Here is a 16,627-nt window from a genome sequence, read left to right on the forward strand (position 1 = left end):
ATTGTTTTGGGTATTCCTTGGCATGTTAAACATAATCCGTTGGTGGATTGGCAAAGCGGGGAGATTATTGAATGGGGAGATTACTGCCATAAGAACTGTTTAGATATTTCCCTTGCTACAGTCTCTACGGAAATATTACCTGCTTTTCAGTCTGGTTTTGAGAATGTTTTTTCTGAGAGGGGGTGTCAAGATTTGACTCCTCATCGTGCTTATGACTGTCCTATTAACCTGACCCCGGAGCTAACCTACCGAAGTTCAGACTGTATAATCTTTCTGGGAGACAAGCCATGAATGATTTCATTGCGGAAAGTCTGGAGAAGGGACATATCAGACCCTCATCTTCGCCCGTGGCGGCAGGGTTCTTCTTTGTGAAGAAAAAAGATGGCGGTCTACGTCCCTGTTTAGATTTCCGGGAATTAAATCAAATTACCATCCGTGATCCATACTCTCTTCCTCTGATTCCTGATTTGTTCAGCCAGGTTGTAGCGGCTAAGGTATTCTCCAAGTTGGATTTAAGAGGAGCCTACAATCTGGTTAGAATCAGAGAAGTGGCTGAATGGAAAACATCGTTCAATACCCCGAAAGGACATTTTGAGAGTCAGGTTATGCCTTTTGGTTTGACCAATGCACCTGCGGTATTCCAGTATTTCATAAATGATATTTTCCATCATTTGGTGGGGAGGTTTGTGGTGGTCTATCTGGACAATATTTTGGTTTACTGACCTGATTTTGAGACACATCAGCGGCATGTTAAGCAGGTGCTCAAGATATTAAGGGATAACAAACTTTATGCCAAACTGGAAAAATGTGTTTCCGCTGTACAGGAGGTGCAGTTTTTGAGGTACTTGTTGTCATCTTTGGGTTTTTGGATGGATCCAAAGAAGATCCATGCAGTCCTTGATTGGGAACGTCCCGAGAACCTGAAGGCTCTACAACGTTTTCTGGGCTTAACTAATTTTTACCGGAAATCCATCCAAAATTACTCTGTAATTGTGAAACCCCTTACTAACATGACTAAGAAGGGGTCTGATTTTTCCAAATGGTCTGATGCCTTACTCCAGGCTTTTTACTCCTTAAAGAATAATTTTGCCACTGCACCTATACTCAGTGAACCCAATGTTTCCCAACCCTTTATTGTGGAGGTTGATGCATCGGATGTCGAGGTTGAGGCTGTGTTGTCTCGTGGTCCGTCCCCTGGTAAATGGCGTCCATGCGCCTTCTTCTAAAAAATTGTCTTCGGCTGAAATTATGACATGGATAATAGGGAACTTTTGGCGATCAAATTGGCGTTTGAAGAATGGCGACATTGGTTGGACGGGGCTGTTCATCCTATTACTGTTATTACTGACCATAAGAACCTGTCTGCCCTCCAGTCAGCTAAACGTCTCAACCCTAGGCAAGCCAGATGGTCCATGATTTTTACTAGGTTCAATTTTGTTGTCACTTTCCATCCAGGGTTCAAAAATGTCAAGGCTGATGCTTTGCCCCGGAGCTTCCCTGGTGGTGGTGACAATGAGAACCCTGCCCTGATATTACAGAAAGGGGTAGTCATTTCGGCACTGTATCTTGAACTGGAGGGTAAGGTGTTGGGGGCTCAGGGGGAAACCCCTGCCACCTGCCCTTCAGGAAGGTTATTTGTGCCATCTAATCTGCGCCGCAAAGTAATTAACATCATAACTCTGGACATCCAGGTGGCAAGGCAACCGTGGACCTCCTCTCTTGTCGTTTTTGGTGGCCAGGGTTGCATCGGGATGTGATTGAACACGTAGCTGCTTGTAGTATTTGCGCGCGTTCCAAGGTTTCGCATACCCGTCCGTTTCGTACTCTGCTTCCGCTACTTATCCCTAGTAGGCCATGGACACACTTGTCCATTGATTTTATTACTGACCTACCGGTTTCTGCAGGCAAAACGGTGGTTTTGGTGGTAGTAGATAGGTTCAGTAAAAAGGTTCACTTTGTCGCATTACCTGCTCTTCCAAATGCCAAGACACTTGCTCAGGTGTTCATAAATGAGATTGTGAAGCTTCACGGGGTTCCCTCCGATGTAGTGTCAGATCGGAGGACCCAGTTTGTTTCCAAGTTCTGGAAAGCATTCTGTTCTCAACAGGAGGTGCAGCTGTCCTTTTCCTCTGTCTTCCACCCTCAGTCGAATGGACAGACTGAGCGTGTCAATCAGAATTTGGAGACCTACCTCAGGTGTTTCGTCTCCGAAAATCAGGACGATTGGGCATCCTACTTACCACTGGCAGAATTTGCCATTAATAATCATTGTCAAGAATCCACTGGCAGGTCACTGTTCTTCGGTGCATAAGGCTTTCACCAACAGTTTGGTACTTTTAGTGGGGGAGGAGCTTCAGTTGTTCCTGAGGAGGAACGGTTTGTTTCGTCGCTCTCCTTGGTATGGCAGGGTGTTCTGAGTCATTTAAAGATCATGGGAGACAGGTGTAAACGTATGGCCGACAGAAAACGCTTGCCAGGTCTGGACCTGAATGTGAATGACTTTGTGTGGTTGCCTACCAGGAATATAAGATTGAAAGTTCCTTCTTGGAAGCTGGAACCTAGGTTTGTTGGTCTCTATAAAATAACCGCCGTCATTAACCCAGCAGCGTTTCGTCTTGAACTTCCTCAGACCCTTAAGGTCCACAACGTGTTCCACAGGTCCTTACTTAAGAAGTATGTGGAACCTCTTGAGTCCTCTCCTCTACCACTGCACCCAGTAATGGTTGATGGTAATCTGGAGTTCCAGATTTCGAGGATTGTAGATTCTCGTCTCCAATGTCGTTCTCTACAATACTTGGTGCACTGGAAAGGCTTTGGTCCAGAGGAGAGGATGTGGATTTCAGCATCAGAGGGGAACGCTCCCAGGTTGGTTCGTTCATTTCACACCTCTTATCCTGAGAAACCCAGCCTTGAGTGTCCGGAGGCCACTGGTAGAGGGGGAGGGAACTGTCACGGGTGGGTCAGAAGTGACAGACAGTCACCCTGCAGTTGGTTGCAGGAGATCTCTTCGTTTGGCATTACAGACTTCTTATAAGCTGTATCCCTAGGACGCAGCGGCTACATTCCTCTGGCTAATTAACACCCTGACCTGGGTGTGTAAATATCTGCTGTGTGCCAGAGGGAGGTGCCGGCGATATTCATTACCCCTTGTGAAGCCTTGACCAAGAGCAATACTTCTTCCTCTGTGGTGCTAGAGGACGTGTGCGCATTTGTCTGGAGTCGACTAAAGCTAAGCGATTTTCCCTTGTTTGTCCCCCTTTGTTGTCTTTAGTGTTCGACTAGTGCTCATCCCCTCCCTTGCTTGAGCCTAACGCCAGGGAAAGACAGGGTGAGGTACGCATGCGGCGATTGGTGAAGAACCAATATAGGGATGTTAATGGAGACAGGGTGACACTAGATCAGCCCAGGAGGTCTCCACTCCCCCTTTTCCCTAGAGTTTGGGCTCCCTTTCCCTCTTCCCTTTGTGTTGCACTTAGTCTTTCCCACACCTTGCTGGACACTGACTGCTCTAACTGTAAAGAACCCTTTCTCATTTAGCTGCCGAAATCTCCTTTTTGCCACCCATAATGAGTGCCCCCTTGTCCTTAGTATGGTCTTTGTAAGGAATAAGCCACGAGCCAGTACTTTGTACTGACCACACATATATTTATTCATGTAAATGAGATCTCCTCTGAGACGTCGTTTTTCTAAGCTAAGCAAACCCAACATTTCCAACCTCTCATCATATGAGAGGCCTTCCATCCATTGTAATCATCTAGTTGCCCGCTTTTGAACCAACTCTAACTTCTGAATATCCCTTTTAAAATGTGGAGCCCAAAATTGGATCCCATAGTCTAAATGTGGCCTTATAAGTGATTTGTAAAGGTAACAATATGTTGAGATCACAGGATTTTATCTCATACACCCTAAAATATTGTTTGCTTTTGCGGCTGCTGCTTGACATTGAGTACTGCTGCTCAACTTACTTGTAACCAGAATACCTAAGTCTTTCTGTTCTGTAGTCCCGAATATACTCCCATTTAATGTATATGTAGCAACAGGATTACTCTGTCCTAGGTGCATTACACTACATTTATCAACATTAAATCTCATCTGCCAAGTGTTTGCACATTCAGTCATCTTATCCAGATTGTTTTGCAATATTTTAATGTCAAGATCAGATTTAAATATCCTACATAGTTTTGCATCATCAGCAAAGTCTGACACTTTAACCTTAATCCTATCCACAAGGTCATTAATAAAGAGGTTAAAAGAATCGGTTCTAGCACAGATCCTTGCGGCACTCCACTGCTGCTCCCATTTTGAGACTGTACCATTTATGACGAGCGACTCTTTGTTTCCTATCACTTAGTCAATTCCTTACCCATCTACATATAGTTCCCCAAAGTCCTTGCTTCTGTAGCTTCAGTATAAGGCTGTTATGTGGTACAGTATCAAATGCCTTTGCAAAGTTCAGATAAATCACATCAGCTGAATTACCAACATCCAGATTTGCACTTATCTCCTCATAGACACCCAACATGTTGGTTACACACGACTTATCTTTCATTTATCCGTGATGGTTGCCAGTTATTACAGCATATTATTCTTTGTAATATACAGTAAAGACCAAAAGTTTGGACACACCTTCTCATTTAAAGATTTTTCTGTATTTTCATGACTATGAAAATTGTACATTCACACTGAAGGCATCAATACTATGAATTAACACATGTGGAATTAAATACTTAACAAAAAAGTGTGAAACAACTGAAAATATGTCTTATATTCTAGGTTCTTCAAAGTAGCCACCTTTTGCTTTGATGACTGCTTTGCACACTCTTGGCATTCTCTTGATGAGCTTCAGGAGGTAGTCACCGGAAATGGTCTTCCAACAATCTTGAAGGAGTTCCCAGAGATGCTTAGCACTTGTTGGCCCTTTTACCTTCACTCTGCGGTCCAGCTCACCCCAAACCATCTCGATTGGGTTCAGGTCTGGTGACTGTGGAGGCCAGGTCATCTTCCAGTGACTACCTCTTGAAGCTCATCAAGAGAATGCCAAGAGTGTGCAAAGCAGTCATCAAAGCAAAAGGTGGCTACTTTGAAGAACCTAGAATATAAGACATATTTTCAGTTGTTTCACTCTTTTTTGTTAAGTATATAATTCCACATGTGTTAATTCATAGTTTTGATGCCTTCAGTGTGAATGTACAATTGTCAAAGCCATGAAAATACAGAAAAATCTTTAAATGAGAAGGTGTGTCCAAACTTTTGGTCTGTACTGTAGTTCTGCAGGTCATCTCTTATGATGCCCTCAAAAACTTTGCACACTACCAATATCAGACTTACTGGACGGTAGTTACCTAGATCCACCTTCTTACCTTTCTTAAATATCGCTACCACATCAGCTATCCTCCAATCTTGTGGCACCAACCATGTTACAAGAGAGTCTAAGAATATGAGATACAGTGGTCTGTCAATTACTGAGCTCAATTTCCTCAGTAGCCGTGGATGAATGCCATATGGCTCGAGGATTTATCAATGTTTAATTTGCTCAGACGCAGGCATACTTATTGTGTCAAACTAGTTATATCAGGTGGTGAACTTTGATTTTTGCCTTGCTAAATGATCCCTGGAATAGATAGCTCACTGGTGAACACTTATGAAAAGTGCCTGTTTAATATCTCAGCTTTTCCTTAGTCCTCTATAATTATCATCTTTTAAGGGGCCGATACCATCCATGGACCCGTGGCCGATTCTCCCCATCTCTTCAGTTTCAGCGATGGCATGGATTACAGCGGGGGACACCTAGGAGAGGTGAGTACATGGATTTTATTATTTTATTCTTATTTTTACAGGTGGAGACATGGGGGGCAGACTAACACTACCCTCATAATGGTCCCTGCTGGTGCTGATCACAGCGCCGACAGGGAATCATGATGAGGGCAGTGTTCAGCACCGGCGCTGTGAAACAGTGCTACCTGTAGCGCTGATTTCCAGGCGCCCGTCCGTGTGATCCTGATGTGGCACACGGATGCAACACATAAAACACACATGGACACACGGGACAAGGATATCTCCGGTACCGGAGATATGCGGACGTTTGAAACCGGCCATATTACACCATCTTAAGCTTACATACAGATCAGGTCGCTCTGTCAGTGTGAGGCATTGGCTCTAGCGTCACCGCTCTGTATGCAAGTTCGAGCAGCAGCAATAGCTCACAGTGATCCTCAGATAAAGACTGCAGATACCAGTATACAGAGTCAACCTGCAGTGTCTCACCCTGATCCTGGCTCCAGGACATCCTGCATTATAGATCAGATATACATTATAATGTGTGAGGTCCTGCAGCCAGATCCAGGAGTGTCAGTCAGTGCATATAACACTGTATATATGTGCACATAGTATAGTACATAACAGCCAGTACACAGATTAGTATACACCTCATATAAGACAAACCTGGGCAAAGTGCGGCCCTCGGACCGAGATAGCCAAAGGCCCAAAAACACTGGTCCGCAGGCCGCACCATACGGCCTGAATCCAGATTTCACTGATATCTGCATCTTCAGGATGCAGAAAGCTGTGAATATAATGGTGGAGGACGGAACCACCGACTTCTTCCACCAGTGAGCATGTGCGACTGAGATAGTAGATGCGATGACGTCACTACATTGAGTCAGTGCACACAGCAAGACCGAAGCAGAGCACCGGGGGAACGGGAGCAAAGTGAGTATGTGTTTTTTTTTATGTGTGGGATTTGTTCCTGTATATAGAGGGCTCATGCTGTATATAGGGAGCTATGTGAGGGCTCATGCTGTATATAGGGAGCTATGTGAGTGCTCATGTTGCATACAGGGAGCTATGTGAGGGCTCATGCTGTATAAAGGGAGCTATGTGAGGGATCATATTGTATATAGGGAGCGATGTGAGGGCTCATGCTGAATATAGGGAGCTATGTGAGGGCTCATGTTGCATACAAGGAGCTATGTGAGGGCTCATGCTGTATATAGGGAGCTATGTGAGGGCTCATGCTGTATATAGGGAGCTATGTGAGTGCTCATGTATAAAGGGAGCTAAGTGAGGGCTCATGCTGTATATAGGGAGCTATGTGAGGGTTCATGCTGTATATAGGGAGCTATGCGAAGGCTGTTGTTGTATATAGGGAGTTATGTGAGGGCTCTTACTGTATATAAGGAGCTATGTGGGTGCTCATACTGTATATAGGAGGCTATGTAGGGGCTCATACTGAATATAAGGAGGCAATGTGGGGGCACATATTGTATATAGGGAGAGCTTTGTGGGGGCTCTTCCTGTTTACAGATACTGTTGTATGGAACAGAAAAGTCTGCTACACTGTTCAACATTTTTATTTGTAGTGTACTACCAGATACCAGACATATAATGTAATATAATATATACATAGTTGGGCTCTGCTGGTTCCAGCAGTTATCACATAATCAAGAGGATGCGCTTTGCACACTTGCTGTCATGTGCCAACTAGAGTCTCAGCCACGTCTTGCAATGTTCTATTCACTGGCACTCGAGTTGTCACTTAACTGCAAGTATGACACCACTGGAACCAGCAGAACCGAGTCTTAATGGAGATTTTACAGGTAGAACTTTTGCTATGGGGCCCTGTGATTTCTGGCACGGCAGTAACAATGAGGGCAATCTGGCTTGTTGCTGAGCCAAAGGCTCCGAGGGTCCTGTGACCAGATTGCCCTTATCATAAGCAGTGTGCCGGGCAGAGAGGGGGGCCCAAGGTTGTCAGAATTCGCCCCTGACCTAAGATCATCCCAGCAGGTACCCCCATCACTGAGTCCGATGCCGGCCCCTTACCATTGCTCCCGGTATTTGGTTGCAGTGGTGATGTAATGTCAATAGCATGTGTCACCGCACAGAGCTCAGTCATATGTGGCACAGCCATTGGGCTCATTGCACCAGGCACTGACGCACGCTGTTGACATGGCGCCACAGCTGCAACCAAAACTGGAATAATGGCAGGAAGTCGCCTTTGGACATGGAGAGTGAGTACCTGCTGAGTTTGTTAATCTAGGTAGTATTTTTACACAGTTTAGGCCCCACTTTCGTGAAAGTGGAGAACCCCTTTACTTTTTTGCATGGGTGTAGCACAAAGTTGCCATTATTACTTTTCGGGGGGCTTTCTTAAGCAGCTCTCTTACTGAATTTGGGGGCACAAGACCTGCCTTTCCCGGAGACTACACCATGATTAGTCAGTGGGCTTGTTTCCACAAGTGTTTAGAGCACAAGCTGTGATTTCTACCCCAGCACTTTCCTTACAGGTGCCGCAGGGCAGAAGAGCCCCCACTCACCTGGTGCAGCCTGTACATGGTGGGCTCATTAGCCCACTGAGCCTCCCTGCTGTGGCTGGTGCTCTGCCCATAGCCTATGTACCTTCCCTGCCCGGAGTGGGTTTGGTCCTAGCAGGTGGCACCCTTCCCCTACAGATGAGCAGAGCCCCTCCTCTCCCGGCAGTGCCGGACTGAGGCTCTGGTGGGCTCCTATCGGTCCCCCGAGCCCGGCTTCTCTTTGTTCCCATTGTGTCCCCCCCTCTCTCAGCATTAGTGGGAGGGAGCCGGCTCTCGCATCAATATTCCCAGCGCTGACAGGAGGCGCATCCACTCCGAGCAGAGGAGGATGCAGCCTGAGCACAAGTGCAGCAGCCATCAGCGTCCCTGACAGAGCCCGGAGCCGGCAGCTAGGAGTGTGGGCTGTGCCATGGCGGAGGTGAAGTGCGGCACCACAGCGGGCACTAACGGCATGGTGGTGAACGCGGAGCTGGAGGTGAAGAAGCTGCAGGAGCTGGTCAGGAAGCTGGAGAAGCAGAACGAGCAGCTGAGGAACCGGGCGAGCGCCGTCAGCACCTGCACTGCCAGCCCGCACCTGCTGCCGCCTGCAGTACATCAGCCCGGGACATGCCTGCTGGCTGCTCCAGCCCTGGCACGGCCCGCTGCACTGTGCCTGCCCAGCCCGGTGCCCACTCTGCTATGCACCTCCACTATCGGGGGCAGCCTGTACCCTCCAGAGAATCTCGGCTACTACAGCACCAGACCCCCGCTGTCCTGCCTGAGTGCCACCGAGGGGCCACTGACTGCCAGCTGTAATCCCGGTGCCACCATCCTGGACGAGGTGGACATATTGGACCTGGAAGATGGGTATTGTAGTGAAGAGGAAGACACCTGGTAATCCTGGCATGGATCTTGTGCTTAGTAGGAGGGCACTGGGTGGAAGGAGCATGGCATGAATGCAGATTAGGTGGCAGTGATGGAGCTGTGTGTTCTAGAACCTCTCCTGGTGATGTAGCAGTTTGTGTTTTTACATGGGGCTGCCTGCTGTAGAGCTTTACACTCAGGTTGTGACTCCTACATCTTCAGCCCAGAGCCCTCCGCACTGGGAATGGCCTTTATTAGCCCAAGAGGATTTGCCCTGTGATTGCTCAGCCCCAGACAGCAGGGACACAATCTGTTCCTGGCAATAGGATTTGGCTTTATCACAGGCTAAATCTCCCCAGCTGCTTCAGATGATTTGCTTTCTATAAATGGTTTTCTGCTGCGTTTCTCGGAATACTGCAGCCCTACATTGCATTGTATGCAGCTTCCATTTATTTATTCTGAATGGCAAAGCGTCATCTGTTTTTTGTACTATGCTGCATGGGATTGGTGGGCAAGGACGGGGGCGTTTTGTTTTGCATCACACCATCTCCTTAGTCCTATGCAGTGCAGAAAGCTGGAATTTATAGGGTGCATTTCTGGATTGCCTCCTAATAAACTCCTCTGTATTCAAGGCCTGGCATGAGTTATTTTTTCGATACCAGTCAGGAAATGACAATCCTTTTATTAAATGGTCTCTAGATACCAGCTGCATTTAAGGTGTGTCAACCTTCAGTAATATGTTACCTCCAAAAACACCTGCAGAGGCAATCACCCTAACACCCTATACATGTCTGCGGCACACACTGATCGTTTTTACTTTGTGGCGAATCGTTTCTGCCATGCTTTTTACCCGCACAGATAAGTGGCAAACTAAATGAATGTGTGTGAGTGAAAACCCATTTTAGTCCATCTAGGTAATGGGATATGGCTACTGGATCAATTGATTAGCAAGGGACATCTGTACATGTGAAATGCACACCAGACTGTATTGGAGGCATTCTGAGATTTTCTTGTGGATTTTTCTCTTGGTATAAAGAGCAGTAAGAGTAGAATTGATCTAGAAGATCTAGAATTGATTCAGAACAATTTGGAGGACGCGTCTCGTTGGCCAGGTTAGTAATTTTTGGCCTCTGGGCAGGAGCCCTGAGAACTGCCCCTTACTTCATCGCATCCATGGCTCTTTGGATTTGCCAGCCTGGCGTGATGCACGTGATATTGCACAAGGCTGGCTAATCAAAGAAGAGCTGCAGATGCTAGGAGGTAGGCGATGGTTCTTAGGGCTCCTGTTCAGCGGATACAAACTACTGATCTGGCTGCTGGATTGGGTTGTGCAAATCGAGGCTACCCATTTGCCAATAAGGGTACATCCACACAAGATAAAATCAGTTGCAGATCTGCAGCAAAATCTGCATGAGTTAGGGATCATTCAGATTTCAGTTTTTCACGTGCGACACTGACGGTGTGATCGAAGATACTGACGAATCTCCTACTGTTTTTGTACAAAAAAATGACCTCTGAGTGAGCCCTTTGGCCGAGTTCTGACAGCTGTGTTTTTGATCCGTATGCCATCAGTGCACAAAATGGATAGCATACGTACGAAGGAAAAAATGAATTCAATACTGACATAACCTATCTGGCGTTTGCTTTTAACAGATCCATTATTGTTGTTTTAATTGTGAAAGTAAAAATGGATATGACATGAACATCATAAATGAGCATATTGATGACCATGGACATGAAATCTAGTCTCATATGAAACGTCATGAAGATGGAAAACTTTTTTTTTTCTGGACGAAAAACAGAAGAATTTGATTCACCAGTCTAAATCCTTGAGAGAAGAGTGTAGTCAGCATGTGACCGCAACCATGCAGATCGCTTACTTGCACTCACGTGGCTGCCCACACAGGGTATACAGGGGAATTGTGACTGTGTGCGCATCACACATGGCCATGATATGGTACCCCGCAGTCACAGAGCAACTTCAGACTTTTCTTCTTGGAAAACCCCTTTAAATACAGATTCTGCCGCAGAGTTGTTGCTTATTTTACCCTGTGCATTGTATCGGGGGAAATTCGCTATGAAAATGTTCAGCTTAAAGCACCACTCCAGCGTTTTTTAAGTGCTGGAGTGGCACTTTAAACATAAGCCGTTGCTCTCATTCTTGTACTTGCCTTCGGGCGGCTTCACCTTTTACCAACGCCGCTCTGGTCCCACGGCGCCATCTTGTGACAGTAGCTTCTGACTGGCCGGGAGTCAGAAGCCTACGGCACAAGCTCTCAATGCAAGTCTATGAGAGCCAGAATGAGGCTCTAATAGACTTGTACTGAAAAGTGACCTCCAACGTGCTCCAGTAGACACTGGAGCGAGCTGGCAGGTCAGTTTTCACCGGAGACGGACCAGATGCTCCATACGGAATACTGGCCCCCATATAATTCTCCATACAGAACACTGACCCCCATATAATGCTCCATACAGAATACTGACCCCCATATAATGCTCCATACAGAATACTGGCCCCCATATAATGCTCCATACAGAATACTGGCCCCCATATAATGCTCCATACAGAATACTGGCTCCCACATAATGCTCCATACTGAATACTGGCCCCCATCTAATGCCCCATGCCTCCATACATAAAAAAAACAACAAAAAAAAAAACTCACCTGCTTCTGCTCCGGACTTCTCAGCCGCGTCGCCGTCTTCCTGCTCTGTGCTGTGACTGCTCAGGAGAGGGTGTGATGGAAAGACATCATTGCACCCTCTGACCTGAGAGGTCACAGTCAAAAGCCGCGGAATATACAGGACCTGCTGCGGAGGCACGGGGTGAGGCAAGTATTGTGCCGGCGCCCTGAGCAAGTGGGGGGATAGGGGGTGGGAGGGCGGACGCTGGCACTGCTCTCCTCTGCTCATGGGTCCCATAGCATGCCGGGGTGCCTGACGGCGAGTGGGCCGCCACCCCCCCCCCCCCCGCCTGCTCAGGGCCCCGGCACTTGGCCGGGTGGTGACGCCGGGCCTGGTTTTGGCTTACAAATACTGATGTAAAATACTGAATGTGTGAACGTGGCCTAATAATGATAATGACTAGGGTTGAGCGAGTATGTTTTGTCCGAGTATTTATAGCTGCTCGGTGATATGGTTGAATCGCTCCCGTGTGCATGATTTGCAACTGTTTGACAGTTTTATTACATGTGAGGAATGTGTAAGAAATAGACATTCCTCACATGTAATAAAACTGTTAAACAGTCGCAAATCATGCACACGTGAGCGATTCAAACGCATCACCGAGCAGCTGTAAATACTCTGTGCTCGGCCCGAGCATACTCGGCGAAAGGGTTAATAGAACATACTCGCTCAACACTAATAATGACCCATGTGAAAATTAAGCAGATCTAGTTTTGCAGCTACATTCTAACTTCTTTATTACCAATTTAGGATTGTAGCAGGAGAAATACTCTTAATTTAGTGATTAGACCTGCAGTGGGCTGGGACTTCTGGAAAACCTTTATATGGTAAAAAGAAAATAAAAACCTTCACAAAGTTGAGCTACATTTACACAGCAGTATTTTGGTAACTATTTCAAATCAGTATTTGTAAGTCAAAAATGCAGAAGTGGTGACGGGTTTCTATTATACTTTTCCTCTGATTGTTTCACTCCTGATTTTGGCTCCCACATACTGATGTAAAATACTGACCAAATACTGAATATATGAACGCAGCCTAAGACGCAGTAATAAACCTAAATATATGTTTTGTATTCAACCATTCAATTTCTTGCAAATCCCCACATACATGGCAGAGCTGTGCAAAGGTTGTGCAGCTCCCTGTAATGGAGCCGTGGGGCTCAGTGTGCTGCTGTAAAGATGCTGCATGGACACTGCTATCCTATATCCCTGTATGCACTCACTCCCATGGACCATAACAATTTGTGTTGACTAACAGAGACATCCCCAGATGAAATGGAAAGGTATGCATGAGTACAAAAAAAGCCCTATACACTAGAATGGAAACCATAGCCTCATATCTCCTAACTTTGGACAACTTGATGCTCTCAGGCTCCTTCTAATAGACTTTAACATATAATATTATTCTGTTTTTGTTCTCAGCCCATGTATTCAGCGCTTTATTTCCCAATTTACAATGCTAGATATAGTACATAGAAATAGTCACTTTCCAGCTTGTATAAAGCATCCATTGTTCTAGAATATACAACTCTGCCATCATCCCATCTATTTGACCTTGCCACGTGTAACTTCTTTGGCCAGATTTGAACATGAAGTGATGAAACATTTACAATATTGTTAGTTTGTGTTAATAACACAAAACACCACTGACAAGGGAAAAAGAGAGATGATCCTGACAATTCATTATTGATGTCAACTGGATTTACCGTTTATAATGACTTATGTTATCTATTAAAGGGGCTATTAAAGGGGCTGGCCACTATTTTGTTTATTGATAGCCCACCCTTAAGCCCACGTCTCACATAGCGAGATCGCTAGCGAGATCGCTGCTGTGTCACGGTTTTGGTGATGCAACAGCGACCTCACCAGCGATGTCGCTATGTGCGACACTTTGCAGCGATCAGGCCCCTGCTGTGAGGTCGCTGATCACTGAAAAGTGTCCTGGACCATTTTTTGGTCGTTGCTCTCCCGCTGGTCAGCACACATCGCTGTGTGTGACCAGCGGGAGCAGCGATCAGGCTGGTAACCATGATAAACATCGGGTTACTAGGGGCACACGCACACCTAGTAACCCGTTGTTTATCATGGTTACCACTCTGCTAAAGTGAGCGGTAACCTCCCGCTCACTGTAGCAGAGTGGTAACCATGGTAAACATCGGGTTACTAGGTGCGCGTGTGCCCCTAGTAACCCGATGTTTACCATGGTTACCAGCCTGCTCCTGCTTCAGCAGCAGGCTGGTAACCGGAGCTGCTCCCCTGATCGTTGGTGAGCCTGCCTGTTTGACAGCTCACCAGCGACCACATAGTGACGCAGCAACGATCCCTGACAGGTCGTATCGTTGTCAGGATTGTTGCAGCGTCGCTAAGTGTGACTGGGCCTTTAGAGCTAATCTGAAGGTTTTGTGTACAAAGAATGTTTTACTTAATTCTTGACCCACTTAGAGAGGTCTTTTCTGAATGGAGAAGAAAACAAGTAAAAGTAGGTTACACTCTAGAGAACTTCCTAGGCACTGTTGACATGTCTGTCTATGCTTTCCGTTTGTCTGTTTTGTATAAAGAGACTGGGATTGGTGGGCAAGGACGGGGGCGTTTTGTTTTGCATCACACCATCTCCTTAGTCCTATGCAGTGCAGAAAGCTGGAATTTATAGGGTGCATTTCTGGATTGCCTCCTAATAAACTCCTCTGTATTCAAGGCCTGGCATGAGTTATTTTTTCGATACCAGTCAGGAAATGACAATCCTTTTATTAAATGGTCTCTAGATACCAGCTGCATTTAAGGTGTGTCAACCTTCAGTAATATGTTACCTCCAAAAACACCTGCAGAGGCAATCACCCTAACACCCTATACATGTCTGCGGCACACACTGATCGTTTTTACTTTGTGGCGAATCGTTTCTGCCATGCTTTTTACCCGCACAGATAAGTGGCAAACTAAATGAATGTGTGTGAGTGAAAACCCATTTTAGTCCATCTAGGTAATGGGATATGGCTACTGGATCAATTGATTAGCAAGGGACATCTGTACATGTGAAATGCACACCAGACTGTATTGGAGGCATTCTGAGATTTTCTTGTGGATTTTTCTCTTGGTATAAAGAGCAGTAAGAGTAGAATTGATCTAGAAGATCTAGAATTGATTCAGAACAATTTGGAGGACGCGTCTCGTTGGCCAGGTTAGTAATTTTTGGCCTCTGGGCAGGAGCCCTGAGAACTGCCCCTTACTTCATCGCATCCATGGCTCTTTGGATTTGCCAGCCTGGCGTGATGCACGTGATATTGCACAAGGCTGGCTAATCAAAGAAGAGCTGCAGATGCTAGGAGGTAGGCGATGGTTCTTAGGGCTCCTGTTCAGCGGATACAAACTACTGATCTGGCTGCTGGATTGGGTTGTGCAAATCGAGGCTACCCATTTGCCAATAAGGGTACATCCACACAAGATAAAATCAGTTGCAGATCTGCAGCAAAATCTGCATGAGTTAGGGATCATTCAGATTTCAGTTTTTCACGTGCGACACTGACGGTGTGATCGAAGATACTGACGAATCTCCTACTGTTTTTGTACAAAAAAATGACCTCTGAGTGAGCCCTTTGGCCGAGTTCTGACAGCTGTGTTTTTGATCCGTATGCCATCAGTGCACAAAATGGATAGCATACGTACGAAGGAAAAAATGAATTCAATACTGACATAACCTATCTGGCGTTTGCTTTTAACAGATCCATTATTGTTGTTTTAATTGTGAAAGTAAAAATGGATATGACATGAACATCATAAATGAGCATATTGATGACCATGGACATGAAATCTAGTCTCATATGAAACGTCATGAAGATGGAAAACTTTTTTTTTTCTGGACGAAAAACAGAAGAATTTGATTCACCAGTCTAAATCCTTGAGAGAAGAGTGTAGTCAGCATGTGACCGCAACCATGCAGATCGCTTACTTGCACTCACGTGGCTGCCCACACAGGGTATACAGGGGAATTGTGACTGTGTGCGCATCACACATGGCCATGATATGGTACCCCGCAGTCACAGAGCAACTTCAGACTTTTCTTCTTGGAAAACCCCTTTAAATACAGATTCTGCCGCAGAGTTGTTGCTTATTTTACCCTGTGCATTGTATCGGGGGAAATTCGCTATGAAAATGTTCAGCTTAAAGCACCACTCCAGCGTTTTTTAAGTGCTGGAGTGGCACTTTAAACATAAGCCGTTGCTCTCATTCTTGTACTTGCCTTCGGGCGGCTTCACCTTTTACCAACGCCGCTCTGGTCCCACGGCGCCATCTTGTGACAGTAGCTTCTGACTGGCCGGGAGTCAGAAGCCTACGGCACAAGCTCTCAATGCAAGTCTATGAGAGCCAGAATGAGGCTCTAATAGACTTGTACTGAAAAGTGACCTCCAACGTGCTCCAGTAGACACTGGAGCGAGCTGGCAGGTCAGTTTTCACCGGAGACGGACCAGATGCTCCATACGGAATACTGGCCCCCATATAATTCTCCATACAGAACACTGACCCCCATATAATGCTCCATACAGAATACTGACCCCCATATAATGCTCCATACAGAATACTGGCCCCCATATAATGCTCCATACAGAATACTGGCTCCCACATAATGCTCCATACTGAATACTGGCCCCCATCTAATGCCCCATGCCTCCATACATAAAAAAAACAACAAAAAAAAAAACTCACCTGCTTCTGCTCCGGACTTCTCAGCCGCGTCGCCGTCTTCCTGCTCTGTGCTGTGACTGCTCAGGAGAGGGTGTGATGGAAAGACATCAT

At 46.1% G+C, this 16,627-nt stretch overlaps 1 protein-coding gene across 3 annotated transcripts in view; it reads left to right on the top strand.

Moving 5' to 3' along the window:
* The first annotated feature begins 8,440 nt into the window (after nucleotides 1-8,440).
* SLAIN1 (SLAIN motif family member 1) overlaps nucleotides 8,441-16,627 on the top strand; it is a 56,463-nt gene continuing 48,276 nt past the window's right edge. For all 3 annotated transcript variants that reach the window (XM_073664084.1, XM_073664082.1, XM_073664083.1), the window contains exon 1: nucleotides 8,441-9,185. In XM_073664084.1, the coding sequence (XP_073520185.1) occupies nucleotides 8,722-9,185 (464 nt within the window). In that variant the 5' untranslated portion in view covers nucleotides 8,441-8,721. The remainder of the gene's footprint in view (nucleotides 9,186-16,627) is intronic.

Source organism: Phyllobates terribilis, unplaced genomic scaffold, assembly GCF_046119375.1.
Source record: "Phyllobates terribilis strain yellow unplaced genomic scaffold, ASM4611937v1 Scaffold_2__4_contigs__length_985480577, whole genome shotgun sequence".
NCBI lineage: Eukaryota > Metazoa > Chordata > Amphibia > Anura > Dendrobatidae > Phyllobates > Phyllobates terribilis.